The 15,289-nt window shown below is 33.4% G+C and overlaps 1 protein-coding gene across 4 annotated transcripts in view; it reads left to right on the plus strand.

Moving 5' to 3' along the window:
* Atg2 (Autophagy-related 2) overlaps nucleotides 1–15,289 on the plus strand; it is a 286,485-nt gene that overhangs the window by 179,597 nt on the left and 91,599 nt on the right. For all 4 annotated transcript variants that reach the window (XR_015039434.1, XM_085810699.1, XM_085810697.1 and 1 more), the window contains exons 22-24: nucleotides 530–680; nucleotides 8,702–8,892; nucleotides 14,067–14,254. Coding sequence is in view for 3 of the 4 variants with exons in the window: in XM_085810699.1 (XP_085666825.1) it covers nucleotides 530–680; nucleotides 8,702–8,892; nucleotides 14,067–14,254 (530 nt within the window). In the remaining variant the exon portion in view is untranslated. The remainder of the gene's footprint in view (nucleotides 1–529; nucleotides 681–8,701; nucleotides 8,893–14,066; nucleotides 14,255–15,289) is intronic.

The raw sequence follows: 15,289 nt of genomic DNA on the forward strand, positions 1-15,289 counted from the left end.
AAAACTGAAAACTATTGTTCCTAATAAAAGAAAATAGGAAAAAGAACCATAGCTTATAAAAAAATCTGCCTCGCAGAAGCCACTTGTACTAGATTTACTATGCTACTTGTACTTTTTTAATTCAGAAGATATTAGGGCACTTTATTGAAGTGTTCTACTCATTGAGGTGCATCATATATTACAGTGAATGGCTAGTAGCAGGTGTTTTCAAACTTCTAATATTTTGTAACTTGCTTTATTTAACAACTTGCTTTATTAAGTATATTTGAGTATAGTGCTATTTAACATTTTAAGTTGATTATTTTAATTTTAATATAGGAATCCTTAGACCCCATCATTTTAAAATAATATAATGCTTGCAGTGTTAGTTTAATATAATAGTTAATTTTATTGTGTTAATTTTTAATCCTGTGACTTAATCACTTTCATATCTTTTAAGAAACGTTTTAGGCATTTATGTTGTATTTTTTCTGTAATTTGGATGATTTTAGAAAGAAATTGGTACCATTTTTTGAATTTTTCTTTTCAGGATGCAGACAATAAAGTAATGCCTGAATATTGCGGAAAGTTACAACTTCATGTTGAAGATGGACAATTATTCATAGCATCCTCATATAAAGGGGACCCGAATGAATCGTATTTGTGTTTTTTAGCAGAAAAAAGTTCTTTGTATCATAAAGGTAACTTTTTATATAGACTGAATTTTCAACTTGCATTATTAAAAAATTAAATTATTAGAATTATTAAAAATTATTAGAAATGCATTATTAAAAAATATGGTAGAATAGTAATAAACTGCAATGTGTATATATACATATATATATGTAAGAGAAAAAAGAATATGTAAAAGATTAAATTAGCAGCATAAATTAATTTCCCTTCTCTATTCTAAAAATAGTAACCTCTTTCTGCACTGTGTTATTTCGAGACTATTCTATGTCATATGACTCTTTACGTAATTCTGATGATGTAAATGGAACTAAAACTCAACCATCCAATAATAATTTTACAGCAATATTAACTATCCAATCAAAATGCTTTGAGAACCAAAACTAACTCAGTTTGACTTAAGATTTCATCCTGAACATAGCACACTTCCTTTCTATGCTTTGGCCTACCTGCACTGCTGTCTCTCTGCTGCTGCTTTCGTGTTACAAAGTTATCAAAAATGTAAACTTTTTGGAATAGGCACAAGTAATGTGCCGGCTGGATTCGGCCATATCATGTTTACTGCAATAAAAGTTGAATTAAATATACCTTGATTGCCAGATTTCCTATTCATTGTGGATCGTTGTTTCTGCATTCTAAGACATCAAAATTCCTGCTCCTGAATATATTACAAGTCGACAGGACACATGTCCTGTGCATTGGAATTCCAGTGGAAATGTCATCACAGTGTCTACAATAACCAACCTTCTCTTCTAACTTCCATGTGTAACAAAAATTCATAATGTATATCGAGTATCTGCAAGTCCAAAAGTGATAACGTCTGTGAAAATGAAGTGGGCAGCTATCTCATAAGTGTTTAGAAGAAAAAAAAAAGTGTTTTAAATCAAAGTGTGCCTATTCTTCACAGAAGTGTTATCATCCAAATTGTTGCTATGACTGGGAAAGTGAATTAGTTAAATTATGCCTTCATGTTCTAATCTTCAAGATATCTTTGGCTCTGTCAATCTATGTGTGCAACCTGTAATCAGCAAGTTGTGTTAAAAGTTTTAAATGTTTTAATTCAAAATCCATTCTTCGAATTTAATCTATCATATAGGATGATTTAATAAGTGCAACGTTGTAATTAAACAGCAATTTGAAAATGTGAAAAATAAATTCGTATCATAGAATTCCCGAGTGCTTAAAAATGAAATCTAGAGCCAGCTTTCTAAAATTAATCCAGTGTTTGTGTATAGTAAAAGGAGGAATATTTTCTGAGTGCTAACAAATATTTTCAGAGTGTTAGCTGCGTATCTTAATATGGCTCTTATGCGAATAATTTAGGTTGTTCTTTTGAAGTTATAGGATTAAATTTACAAGTGAGGTAGGTGCCAGAAAATTGTTTTCACGTCTGTTTTTGCATAATTAAATCTTCATTGGGAACTGATACACTCATGTCCAAAATTATGTTTACATGCATAAATTCACGGATTTCTCAGAGACTATGACTTATAATTTAATGAAATTTCGTGGAATCATACATAACATGATAGCACATAAATGCAAAAGAAAAAATTGAAGATCACCTCATATGATATAAAATTGTAGCATGAAACAATAAAAATGGTAATAAAGTGTGACAAAGAGAGTTAAGACAAAAAGGAATGATTCAGAAAAAGAATTAAGTCTTACAAATTTAATATGGAATATGATCTCCCCTGACTTGTACACACATATCACAACGTGTTTTAAGGCTGGAAATAACGTTGTTAACCAAAGTTTGGGGAATTAATCTCCACTCTTCCAGCAATGCCGTCTTCAGAGCATTTACATCTCTAGGAGGAGGATGTATACGTGCAATTGCTCTTCCAAGGTAGTCCCATAAGTTCTCTATCGGGTTAAGGTCAGGAGAGTTTGGTGGCCAAGGTATTCGCTTAATGTCTTCACTTTCAAGGAATTCGTCAACGAGGTTTGCTCGAAGTGGACGGGCATTATCCTCCATAAATAAAAAGTCAGGTCCATATGCACCCCTGAAAAGTCTTACATAAGGATCTAAGACCTCATCTCGATATATCTGACCTGTCACAGATCCGCTGCTTAACACGTGTAGGGGCGTACGTCCATCGATCATTATTCCATCCCATACCATCACACCTCCACTACCGAAACGGTCACGTTCCACAATGTTCGAGGTATCATTTCGTGTTCCTGACTCCCTCCAGATGTAAACACGTTTAGAATCACCAGTTAAACTAAACCGCGACTCATCAGTAAAGAGAACATGGGACCATTGATGTTCAGTCCAGTTTTGATGTTCTTTACACCAATTAAAGCGATCCCTCTTTTTCTGTGAAGACAGTAAAACACATACCCTTGGCTTTCTGGCATAAAGGCCTTTTTCATTAAGCCTTCTGTATATTGTTTGCCGTGATGCAACAGTTCCAGTGGCGGCTGCAAGCTCTGAACTTAACTGGCGAGCAGTAGCCTTTCTGTTACGACGGGCAGTTAATGCCAGATACCTATCTTCAGAAGCAGATGTCATTCGTTTCCGACCTTGTCCAGGCCTCCTTACAACACTTCCATCATTTTGAAACTGTTTCCATAGCTTAGAGACTGTCTGTCTTGAAATATTCAGACATGTGGCTGTTTCCATGATTGACTGCCCTGCTTCTAAACGGCCGACAATTCGCCACTTTACAGATTCTTCCAAATGATACTTCGAAGCCATAACAAACTGCTTTGAGTCCCTACACACTGAAATCAAACGCTATGTTGCAGAAATTCACTCAAATATTCACTCTGCGCAAAGCGCTTGATTCACCCTTGGATAACATAACGCCTAGATTTGCATATCACAAACCGTTTGATTACTTTTGATTGGATAATGCTAATTAGGCTTGGTTTTCACACATTCCCTGCAAATACGGATCACATTGATTCGATATTTCATTGAATATCATCATTTTGGGGTATGTAAAGATAATTTTGGACATTAGTGTATTTTTTTTTTCCCTTAACAAATTGGATATTAAAAAATTTAACACTGTGGTATGAAAAAATATAATTTAATGATATTAGAAATGGGAATTCTAATAATTTAGTAAAGCAAGTAAAGAACTCTTAGATTTTTAATTATTTTTAGGGAAGGCTATTAAGATAAGTTTTTAATTTTTGAAATTTTGTTTGAAAATTTTGGATACGAATTTTATAATTATTCTAAAAATGAAGCGTATATAAAAAATAAGTGAAATTAGTAAAGATAAGTAATATGAAACTATGGTAAATGCATGTTAAAATTTATGGGTGATTGTATGTTAAGTTAGAGTTTGTCGAGGGAGTACTGGGTTCCGAAACAAAGGCTTGTAATTACCTCTGTACAGTTGTTCCTTTTACCCTCTTCATGTTAGATAATGTCAGAGGCTCTTATTTTATGAGTGTGTGTAATTATTTTTATATTATTATTATACTTTTTTCATTGTGGAACGTAATAGTGCAGTTCTCAAAGGCCAGTTACCTTATGCAAGGAACGGAGGCCTTTTCAAGTAACTGCCTAGGCACCCTGGGCCACCAGTGCAGATAACACACTGGTTAGCTCAAGAGGACAGCCCTAATAATGGATATGTTTGTTTAATGTAAGCACAATTTACGAAACAGCTCTTAGCAAAAGCAAAATTAGCTGTGTAATTAATTAAAAATGTCTTGTTTTTAATTTTTTCATAGTAAGAGTTTTTCCCATGTAAATTGTCTCAGAATATTCAAAATTCTCAGAATATGCATCAGTTTTCTCTATAAAATTAATTTTACGCTTTTTAAATCTGATTTTTTTTTTTTCCAAAATATTTCTGGCTGTTTGCTGTTACAAAATTGGTAGAGGTAATTTTTCTTTGGGACATTAGAAATTACAACTTGACGAAGGATGCAACTTGGAAAGTTTAGAAGGATTTTTAAGGCAAGATTTATAGACCCACGATTCTAGAAGATTCCAGAAAAATGTCACAAAATGAAAAATGTCTGTATGGTATGAACATATAATGGATGTATTTTACTGAAAATTTGCAATGAATTTCTTACTTTTTGGAGAACAATGAAAACATAATATTTGAACGTTTTACTTCTGAAACTAGAGTCTTTTTTCTAACATGCATATCTTTCCTTTATTTTCTCTACTTTACACTTGACACAAGCATGGGAAATATTAAAAATGCTTCTAATTGTATCACATGGACAGGCATTATAGAAAGGAAATTTTTGATTAATAAAGAAATTGAAAAGTTGCAATTTAAAAGATTCATCTAATATGTCTTAATGCATCATACACAGGTCTGATGCTAGGCATTTTCCCACCTGGTAAAATCACATGGAATATTAAATTTACATCTGCAGGTTCTAAATTTTGCTCACTGGTGCCCTTTTAAATTCTGCTTCCAGTGCCTGCTCTAAATTCTAAAAATTTTGCCTTTTCTAGATTGTGTTGCTTGGTGTGTCACTAAATTCTAAACATTCTGCCACACCAGCTCTGTAACCAGCCCTTATCATATATATTTCATATTTCTTCTGAATATTCATATTGCTAAAGAATTAAGTTAAAATTAAATTGTATAGTCTTTGACCACTAGTCCACCTTTTTTGTTTGAATTTGACTGTTCCTTATTTACACCTTTGTCTAACTTTGTAGTTACTTTCAGACATAGCGATAATGTGCTGCACGTCTGTTGGGAGGGGGGTTGGACTATTTAACTTTTACCAGATCAAATAAACCCTCATAGGTAGATACATTGTGGAGATGTTGACAAGTTAGGAGATACAGCACACAGAAACTAAGATCATTGGTTTGCATATTGAAAGAAATTTTTAATTCTTAGAAAAGATGCTTAAAGAGAAGGAAATCGATATAAAATAGCCAAAAGGTCTGGGCACGCTTCAGATTAAAAAGACGCATAAATATTTTGATGAATTTGGTTGCACTGTGAAATTTTATTAGATTGTGATTTTAATAGGGCTTTTTAATAAATAATGTTTAAAAAATAAGTAAAATTTAATAGTGGTCATGTAAATCCATAATGACTAAAGTTATCTAACCACGTAATTCAATTATTTATATTAACCTGTTCTCCTGCTTTTAGTCAGAAACGTGAGTATCATTTTAACTCTGCGAATGTTAACTTAACAGATCTCATTGGAAGAAACCCTCACATCACTCTCAAAAGATTTTTAAAAGACATCTCTTTTAACCATATGATTTGAAGTTTTTTTTCTTTTATCCTGCTCTACCTGTTGCTAGAGCATTTCTCCATGCCTTCATCAGCATTTCAGGTTCATTTCAACAATTCATCTGATACAACGTGTTTGTGAATTGTGGATTTTATTAACCATCGTCTGGAGCATAATAGCCTTCAAGGTTTTGTGCCATTAAAAGTAAACCAACCAACCAACCATCAATTATTTATAACTGGTACAAGATAAAACACAAAAATGTAAAAATTCATGCAAAACTTATTCTTTGTATCTAGTGAGACCTAAAATAATACAAAGCAATTTAGTATCACCTCTGGTGCTTTAGTGGCATTTTGGAACCTTAAAATATGTTAACTGGGTTACAACTAAGGTTCCCACCTCTCCCAGAATTGGGCCCTGAAAATTAAAATCTTCCGGCTCCCGGAAGGAATTTAAAATAGAAATTACTCTCGCGGAATATCAGGTTTCTCGAAAATAACTATACATTGTGCATGGACGAAATGTTGAGAGCATCGAAAATGACACGACCGCGCACAGCAGCCAAAGAACGTCTATTGTCAATACATATTCTTTGCAGCAGCGATCTACCGTGAGCGGTGAGTTAGTGTCTTACGGATGAGTCATGGCCGCCGTGCTCATGCGCCCTCACCCTCTCATTTTCAATCAGTTCTTTAATTTAGTTTGCAATTAGCTAGCTATCCACAAAAAAGTGCGTATTTTGAAATTATTTAAATGTTTCCATAATAATGTCTAGTGAAAAAAAAAAAAAAGATTCTGATTCTGCAAGTGAACAAGTGCCACAAAAAAAGACAAAATATTCGACGTCGTTTCAAGACAAGTGGGTTAACTTAATTTGATTGGCTTATAAAAAGAGACGACTTTAACGGAGAATGTAAATTATGTCAGAAAACGGTTAATATTAAGTACAAGGATGTTAGAGTTATAACGCTAACCTAACCGTACATTACCAAAGCAAGAAACACCAATTGTTAATATTGAATAGAGATTCTTCGCAATCGGTTTCGAACTTTTTTGTAAAGAAATCTTCAAAGGAAAAGGACAATATATCAGCAATCGAAATTAAGCACCATCATAGTTATATAGGATTAAGCATCATCATAACCAGGATTGCACAAAAATGTTGTATAACACTCTATTTCTGGATTCTTTTTGGCAAAATGAGTTCTTGTGGTATAGTGAAATGTACAAGTATTTGCAAGAGTATGCTTGCTCCTGCAGCTCAAGAAATATTTTTAAATGAGATTCAGGAGGCCGATTTTTCTTCAGTTGCGACTGCCGAAGAAACCTTTTTTCTTTTCCTGGAAACTTTTTCCTCTACCGGATTTTGAGGTACTAGTGAGGTAACTCAGTAGTACCTCACTAGTACCTAGTAGTAGTAGTAGTAGGGTTGTAACTAGCGCTGCCACCTTTCAGCACTAGTTACAACCCTTGGAACTCTACACGAAGCTACGACACTAACTGCATCAGACAGAGCCCAACTAACTTTCAAAACTTGCCAACCGTCCCCCTCCTCCCCCCCGGTTTTGCAGCTGAGGATGGTGGTTCGTAAAACCATCGAAACTAGTCCTGTGAAAATTTTGAAAATATAACCCTGATTTTTGTTGTTTGACTTCTGAATTTGTATTTTTTCGACGTGTTATTGTGTCTTAATTACAAAATTATCTGTTTGGGCTCCCACACGTGTGGAACTAGCTCTCTGTGTACAGAATTCCATATGTATTACAAAATAATAAACTGATAAAACATATAAAAATACAGTTACATACAAATTGAAAATTGTATAAAATCTGCAAAAATTCTACTTAAAATTGCCATAAAATAGGACACAAAATGAATTATTTTTTAAATAGGAGCTAGTAGACAATAATATAATATATATGAAAATTAATGCAGAAAAATATGTAAAAATAATGCATAAATTTACATCATTATTTCTTTAGTTTTCAATTTAAATATTTAAAAAATATTCTGATAAATCAAAAATATTTCTTTATTAATATAGGAACTATAATTATATGCTGTACTGCAAATTTTATTCCCTTTATGAAGTTTTCCTCATCCTATCTAAAATCTAAGTTCATTTTACAAGTTATTGAAAAAGTAAAGCATATTTAAAGGTAATGTTACAGCATCATAGAAAAGTTCTGATAAATATGTGGATTATGTTTATATTTCTTTGTGAAATCATCATCTAAAAACAGATACACTTCTAAAGACATTTTACATCATCTAAAGATATTTAATTATTCCAAATACTTTTCATGTTTCTGTCAGCCTTAATAACTAAAAACCTATTTCAGTTGCTGTAAAATACTTTTTATTATAACGAACAGAATCCGAATCGAGGATTTTTGTAGATTCTATTTGAAATTTCTATTTTAATTTTGGTTTAAGCTTGTATCAGTATTAGTTATTTGCAGATTGATGTCAGTAAGCAGTAATATCACTTGCATTAAATTTATGTAATTATGGTTTGTAACTTGCTGAAAGTAATTTTAGTTATCACGCTGCCTGTATTTTTTATCCCTTGCAAAAATGAAAAACATATTGCCTTTAGTATAACTTTGTTAAGTGATACAAATGTGGGTTAAATTCATAATAATTATATTGCTTTATAATGGATTCTCCTGTGAATTTTAATTATTCTTTATAATTAGAATTATCATACATGTTATGTTTATAATCTTAAATAAGTAAAATATGATATAAAATTTTTTATTTTAGTAGACAATATTTGAAGTTTGTTGAAAACTTATCATTGATTCTTCATTATGAAATATTATTTTATATATTACAGGTGCAGTTTTACAAGATGTAGATACACCAGTTGTACAGTCATTCAGCAGCACCATACAAAGCAATTTGAATCGTATAATTTATGAATCAGAGCCAGGAATGTTGTTAAAATCTAACTGTGATAGTCAAAATATCAGGGATATGTTAAAAGTTGCTGTACATACTGTGCGAAATCCCAAACAGCAAATAAAGGTGAATTATTTCACAAGTTAATGAATACCTAGTTGTAAAAATTCAAAAATATATGCATTTGATAATTTTGTACCACTTTTGTGAAATTTTAACTTTATGTTTAAATTTGTTTGCGATTCCAGTTCCTGCTTTCTTGTTTACAATTATTACTAACTTGTCTTTGGGTTTTAGCCAGTACTCAATAATATACCATGAACAGTTTATTAGTGTCTTTTGGTAGTGAAATATATTCTCGACATCATCAGATCATTAAACTTTTTTTTTAATTATGTGGAAGGTATTGCTCAGCAATTGCTTTTGAAATCAAATCAGATTGTTATTCATATGTGTCTTTATCTTCATATGAATTCTGCTAAATAAGAAGGCAAGTGACTTCTCTCAATCAGTTTCATGTCCTTATTCTAACACTTTGTTGACAGTTGAGTATATATTTCCATTATAGATCTTCTATTATCTAAAGTTTCACTGCATAAGAATTCATTTGTAATTTTTTACCATAGTACCTAATTCCTGAAAATAATAGGCTGCTTCTCTTTCATTTTTCAGCATATCTAATACACAAATGCAGTAAAAATTAACACAAGCAACTTTCACTGGGAAAGGATTATTAAAAAATGGCACAGTGCAGATATGTATGCCTTGCACAAAAAAAAGGGGGGACAATTCTATATCTCCTGTTCTATTGGACCGATTGTCGAATTTTAATTTTCGTTTTACATGTCTTGAAAGCATGACTTAGAATGTGTATTAGATTTATATATAGCATTGTTCTAACATAGGTATTTTAACACAAAATCAGACTTTTTCTGAAATAGCATACCTTTTTTTTTTTTTTTTTTTTTCCGATCCTATATCTCAAATTAAGTCAAAGTGCCAAGTTTTGTAAAAATCGCACAAATAGTTTTTAAAAAATTAGTTCTTAAAATTTTAGCTTCTCCATGTTAATTGAATTTGGTATATATTTATTAATTTCTCTTTATTTATTAAACTTATTTGATTCTTCCTTTCACATTTCGAAATTTATGTTCATTCCAAATAAAATTCGCCTATTTTTTATGAAAAAATTATTTAAATAATTAAAATTATTTTGAAAGTATGAGCGATAATTTTTTTTCTGCTGGTGTACAATGGAAAAAAGAAAAGAAAATAGGTTCCTATAAATTAATAAGTTCGCCAAGTGGCTCAAACTGCCAAAAATGCACCAAGATAAATTTTTTAATTTCTCCATAAATTTCTCACCAAAAATTACAAACTTTAATATCTAGGCATAATTTGAGTCAGAGAATTGTAATATAGAAAAAAAAATGGTATGTTAGTTCAGAAAAAGGTTGATTTTGCGTCAAAATACCTATGTTGTAACAGTGCTATGTATAAATCTAATATTTTAAGTCACACTTTTGAGACATGGGAAACGCAAGCTAAATTTCGACAATCAGTTCAGTAGAACGGGAGGTATAGACCTGTCCCCCCCCCCTTTTTTTTTTTTTTTGCAAGGTGTGCATACTTTAATAGGTGTGAAGTTGACTTTAGAATTTAAAACAAAGTTTTCCACCCAGCTACTGCCCTTTCCTTTGAAAAAAAAAGGAGGGGGGAGAGAGAACATCGACAAATAAATAAAAGTTTGCTAACATTTTTCTAGAAAAATCCAGAACAGCTTCTTTTGTGAAAGAATCTGTAATAATGTATTATCATTAGGCACTGACATACTCAAGTATCTCAGGATGTTTTATAAATAATTTTGAAATTTTGATTGCTTTCTTATATACGAGGGTTGGAACTTTAATAGTGGCAACACAGCTGAAAAAACGCTACGCAACAAAAACCAAAGAATATCGCGTATACCACACGTGAACTACGTAGCGTATTCGGAAATTAAGTACCGTTTCATTCTAGCACCGTCGCAGCGCTGTGGTAAGCGTCCCGCGCATGTGCACTAGTCTTTCTTGTTCACTGACTTTCAATTGTCGCCATTTTGGTTGCTCTATGTTGTGTTTTCAGTTTGCTGTGCACATTCAAAATTTTTAAGACAATTAGTTCTCTCACTGACTGTGAAATTTGTGCCGTGATTAAATTTTTGAACGCGAGGAATGTTAAACCGGCCAAAATTTATCGTCAAGTGACAGAAGTTTACGATGAATACGCGATAAGTGATGGAATGGTGAGAAAGTGGGTAAGAATGTTTAACGCAGGTCGAACAAATGTTCACGCCGAGGCTCGGAGTGGTCGGCCTTCTGTTGTCACCGATGATTTGGTAAGGAAAGTTATTGAAGCAATTCATGAGAACAGACGTTTCACAATGACAACTGTTTCAGAGACATTTCCACAAATTTCACGTACTGTTTTGTACGAAATTGTGTCTGACCGCTTGAATTATCGCAAACTGTGTTCCCGATGGGTTCCAAAAATGCTCACTGATGTTCACAAAACAAAGCGACTTGGTAGTGCCCTGACATTTCTCACGCGGTACAGTGATGAGGGAGAAAACTTTTTAAACCAAATTGTGACAGGTGATGAAACTTGGGTGTGTCATTTCACACCAGAATCGAAACAACAATCGATGGAGTGGAGACACACTCATTCTCCGAAAAAACAAAAAATCAAAATGACAATGTCATCACAAAAAATCATGTGCACTGTCTTCTGAGATAGGAATGGCGTTTTGCATACTGAATTTCTTCCCAGAGGTGAAACCATTAATGCGGCACGATATTGTGAGACTGTAACAAAACAACTAAAAAACAACTAACAAAACTAAGGCGTGCCATTCAAAACAAACAAAGAGGAATACTCAGTAAAGGAATTGTGTTGCCCCATGACAATGCTCGGCCCCATACTGCTGGTGTCACTCGTAAATTCGCTGGTCGTAAATTCGACAGTTTCATTGGGAGCAGTTCGATCACCTGCCTTACAGCCCGGACTAGGCGCCGTCCGACTATCACTTGTTCCTGTACATGAAGCGCGAGCTTGGTGGCAAGCGCTTTGGATCTGACGATGACACAAAAAATGCTGTGGAGTCGTGGTTATCGAAACTGGCGGGAAGTTTCTTTGACGATGGTATACAAAAACTGGTCACCCGCTATGACAAGTGTTTGATCATTGGCGGAAACTATGTTGAAAAAGAGTTTAAGACATGTATTTTCATGTAAAAATAAAATTGCATTCGAAAAAATTGTTTTACTATTTTTTTTTCAAAACAGTACTTAGTTTCCGAATACGCCTCGTACATACCTACCTTACCTCTCAGCAAAAAGACTCGTCCTACCTACGTCACGCGCATGCGGAGTGACGCGAAGAACGGATCCTTGTATTAGCTCGCGGTCTAAAGTAAGTGTTGTCAGGATGTTTTCAAAACAAGAACAACGATGTTGGATAAAATTTGAATGTGCCAGAGGTCGTACAGCACGACAGTGTCATCAAGGGCTTCAAGAGGCTTGCAGGGAATCTGCATTGCCTTACAGAACCGTAGCAAGATGGGTGAAAACATTCAATGAAGGACGCCAAAACGTGGCAGACATGCTGCGACCAGGTCGTCCAAGTGTCAGCAATGCAGACGTGCAAGCTGTTGCCGCACTAATGGACAGTAATCGCCCCTAAACGATTCGTCAGCTGGCCGGACAAACAGGATTAGTGCATACGACTGTGCTGCACATTCTGAAGGAACGCCTGCCCGTGAGAAAAATTGCTTCACGATGGGTTCCACATCAATTGACGGAAATGCAGAAATGGCTACGATACGATGCTGCCCGAACCCACCTGGAGCGCTATGAGCGTGAAGGAGATGCTTTTTTATGATGTATCATTACTCTGGATGAGACTTGGGCCCGATTGTACCAGCCAGAACTGAAACGCGAATCAAACGAATGGCGTCATCACGGGTCACCACAACGTTTGAAATTTCGTCAGAACCCCAGCAGTGTGAAAGTTATGGTGATTCTCGTGTACGACTGTGATGGTGTCATCCTAACGCATACCGTTCCCCCACAGCGGACCGTCACTGCGCAGTATTACTGCTCATTTTTGGAGCACAATCTCTGACCAGCTTTGAGAAAAAAACGGCGACACTTTCTGCAGAACGCTCCTCTCATTTTGCATGATAATGCTCGGCCGCATGCAGCGCAAGCTGTGACTGATTTCTTCAAGCGATGGGGCTGGGAAGTGCTTTACCATCCACCATACTCCCCAGATCTAAGCCCTTGTGACTATGACTTAATTCCTAAGATGAAGGAACCACTTCGTGGCACTCGCTTCCAAACTGTTCCTGAGATTCTTGTGGCAGTAAACCCGTCCATTCAAACTATCAACAAAACAGGCGCTGCTACAGGTATTCTGCGACTTCCACATCGTTGGAAACGGGTTGTACACAATGCTGGCGACTATATTGAAGGAATATAAAACATGGTGACATGAATCACTTTTGTATTCCTTGTAAATAAATAGTTGCCACTATTAAAGTTCCAACCCTCGTATATATATTACCTTAAATTTTATACTATATTAAAAATTGTTGAATTCTAAGAGAAAAGAAAATTGTATGTGCTTTACCATTGATACAATCTCTTTTAACTACTGAAAGTTGAGTGGGCCAGTACACTGCATAATGCATCAATGTAAAAACTTGTCAGTAAGAATAAGAAATAAAATTTCTAATAAAATGTTTTTAAGTATCCTTAACTTTTCATGTACATCTACTTGTGCATCATCTGCACATATATATATTGTATACTATTAAAATTTCCGTAACATTTGAGGTATACATATAGCCTCGTATTTTAACACTTTGAATAGATATTTCCACTCATGAGTATGAACTAAATATGTATTACTTAGCCATATAATATGTGATAAAGTATTATTAGGTAAAACTTTTATTATGTAAATTATTATTCATTGAAGATATCTTTTACCCTTTATTTGCCAGTTTTTGTGCAATATAATCTGCTCTTTTGTGCCAAAGTTTTAATGTTATATTTTTCTTTCTTAATTATAAATATAAATTTTATCATGTGGAATATTTCGTGTATTCATGTTCTCTAAGGACTGGCACATAATAATATTTATTGTTTCAATTTAAATATTATTTAAACATTTTGCAAAGCACAAAATACCAAAAATATATAACTGGTTAATTGTTTAAATAATTCTTGAAATTTTCATTGTTTTACTTTTTTTTTTAGACGTTCAAAGTTGCCATGGACATTTCATCTGCGACACTTCGTCACCATACTTATCCTGTTCAACAGTTGTGGATTAACCAATTTATTGATTTCTTGAAAATCAATGATTATCCCATCAATGGATATGTTCCACCTGCTATTGTAACTGAACTTCATATAAATCTAAGCAATTGTGCCATTGATTACAGGTAAAAGTTTTAATAAGAAGTTTGATTTTGATATTTGCAGGCAAATTAATAACAGGTAAAAGTTTTAGTAAGAAGTTTGTCACTTATTATGCATTAAACTGTTTTATTATGCTCTTAAGAAGTTAAGAAGTATGTTGTAAATGGTCATGAAACTATGCCTATTTAAACTTAAGTTAGTTACAGTTTCATGGGCTTTTTATTGGTACAGCCATTTGTAGATTTATTAACTTAAATCCTTTCAAGGATATATCTAGTGTTAGCTTCTACACGTCAAAATTAAAAGATATTGGTAGATATAAATAGTATATTTAAAAATTATCAAAACGATTTGTTCAGAAGCATTATTTAACGTAAATTACCTTGTTTGCCATTTTATTAATCTTTAAAATACTGAATTTAAAGTCAAATTTATAGAAGTTTTAAAATGATGAGAAAATGTTCTTTCCTTTTTTCCATTAAATCTCTTTAATGTGATTTATACTCACCTCAAGAAACTTATTAAGTATCTCGATTTCGTACAGTTTACCATACTTTTGAAGAAATCTTGTAGAACTTTATGCCACTATTCTGAAAGTGCACTTTCAGCTTTTGGAAGGTCTAGGGAGGTACTGGCATGCTGTGATTCAGCAGCCTGCATGTTCAACTGGAATCTGGGGAGTAAGTGTTAAGTCTGTTGAATAAGCTGACCTATTCGTTCGACTGATATCTTCTGTTTCCTAGTAGGTATCTTTTCCCGTAGAAACAGACCCTAATCCATTTTTATAGGGGTGTGTTGAACAATTGCTTTTCATTTTGCTATCTTGGTGCACTTAGTGAGAAATTGCTGATATTTAATTATTATTTTTTTTTATTTATTTTTTAAGCTTTAAGTAAAATTTTGATTGCAGCAATGCTAATACACCTGATTTCCAAAACTAAATATTCAAATCCGTTGCTTCATTCTCTGAATGACATTTAATTATATTATTTCTTTCATAGTTTTGCTTCTAATTTATCGTTTGTGTTTTAATAATAACTAAAATTCTGTCATTAAAT

The sequence above is a fragment of the Stegodyphus dumicola genome, chromosome 2 (assembly GCF_044657685.1).
Source record: "Stegodyphus dumicola isolate Sdum_Otavi_A_Nest chromosome 2, ASM4465768v1".
Classification (NCBI taxonomy): domain Eukaryota; kingdom Metazoa; phylum Arthropoda; class Arachnida; order Araneae; family Eresidae; genus Stegodyphus; species Stegodyphus dumicola.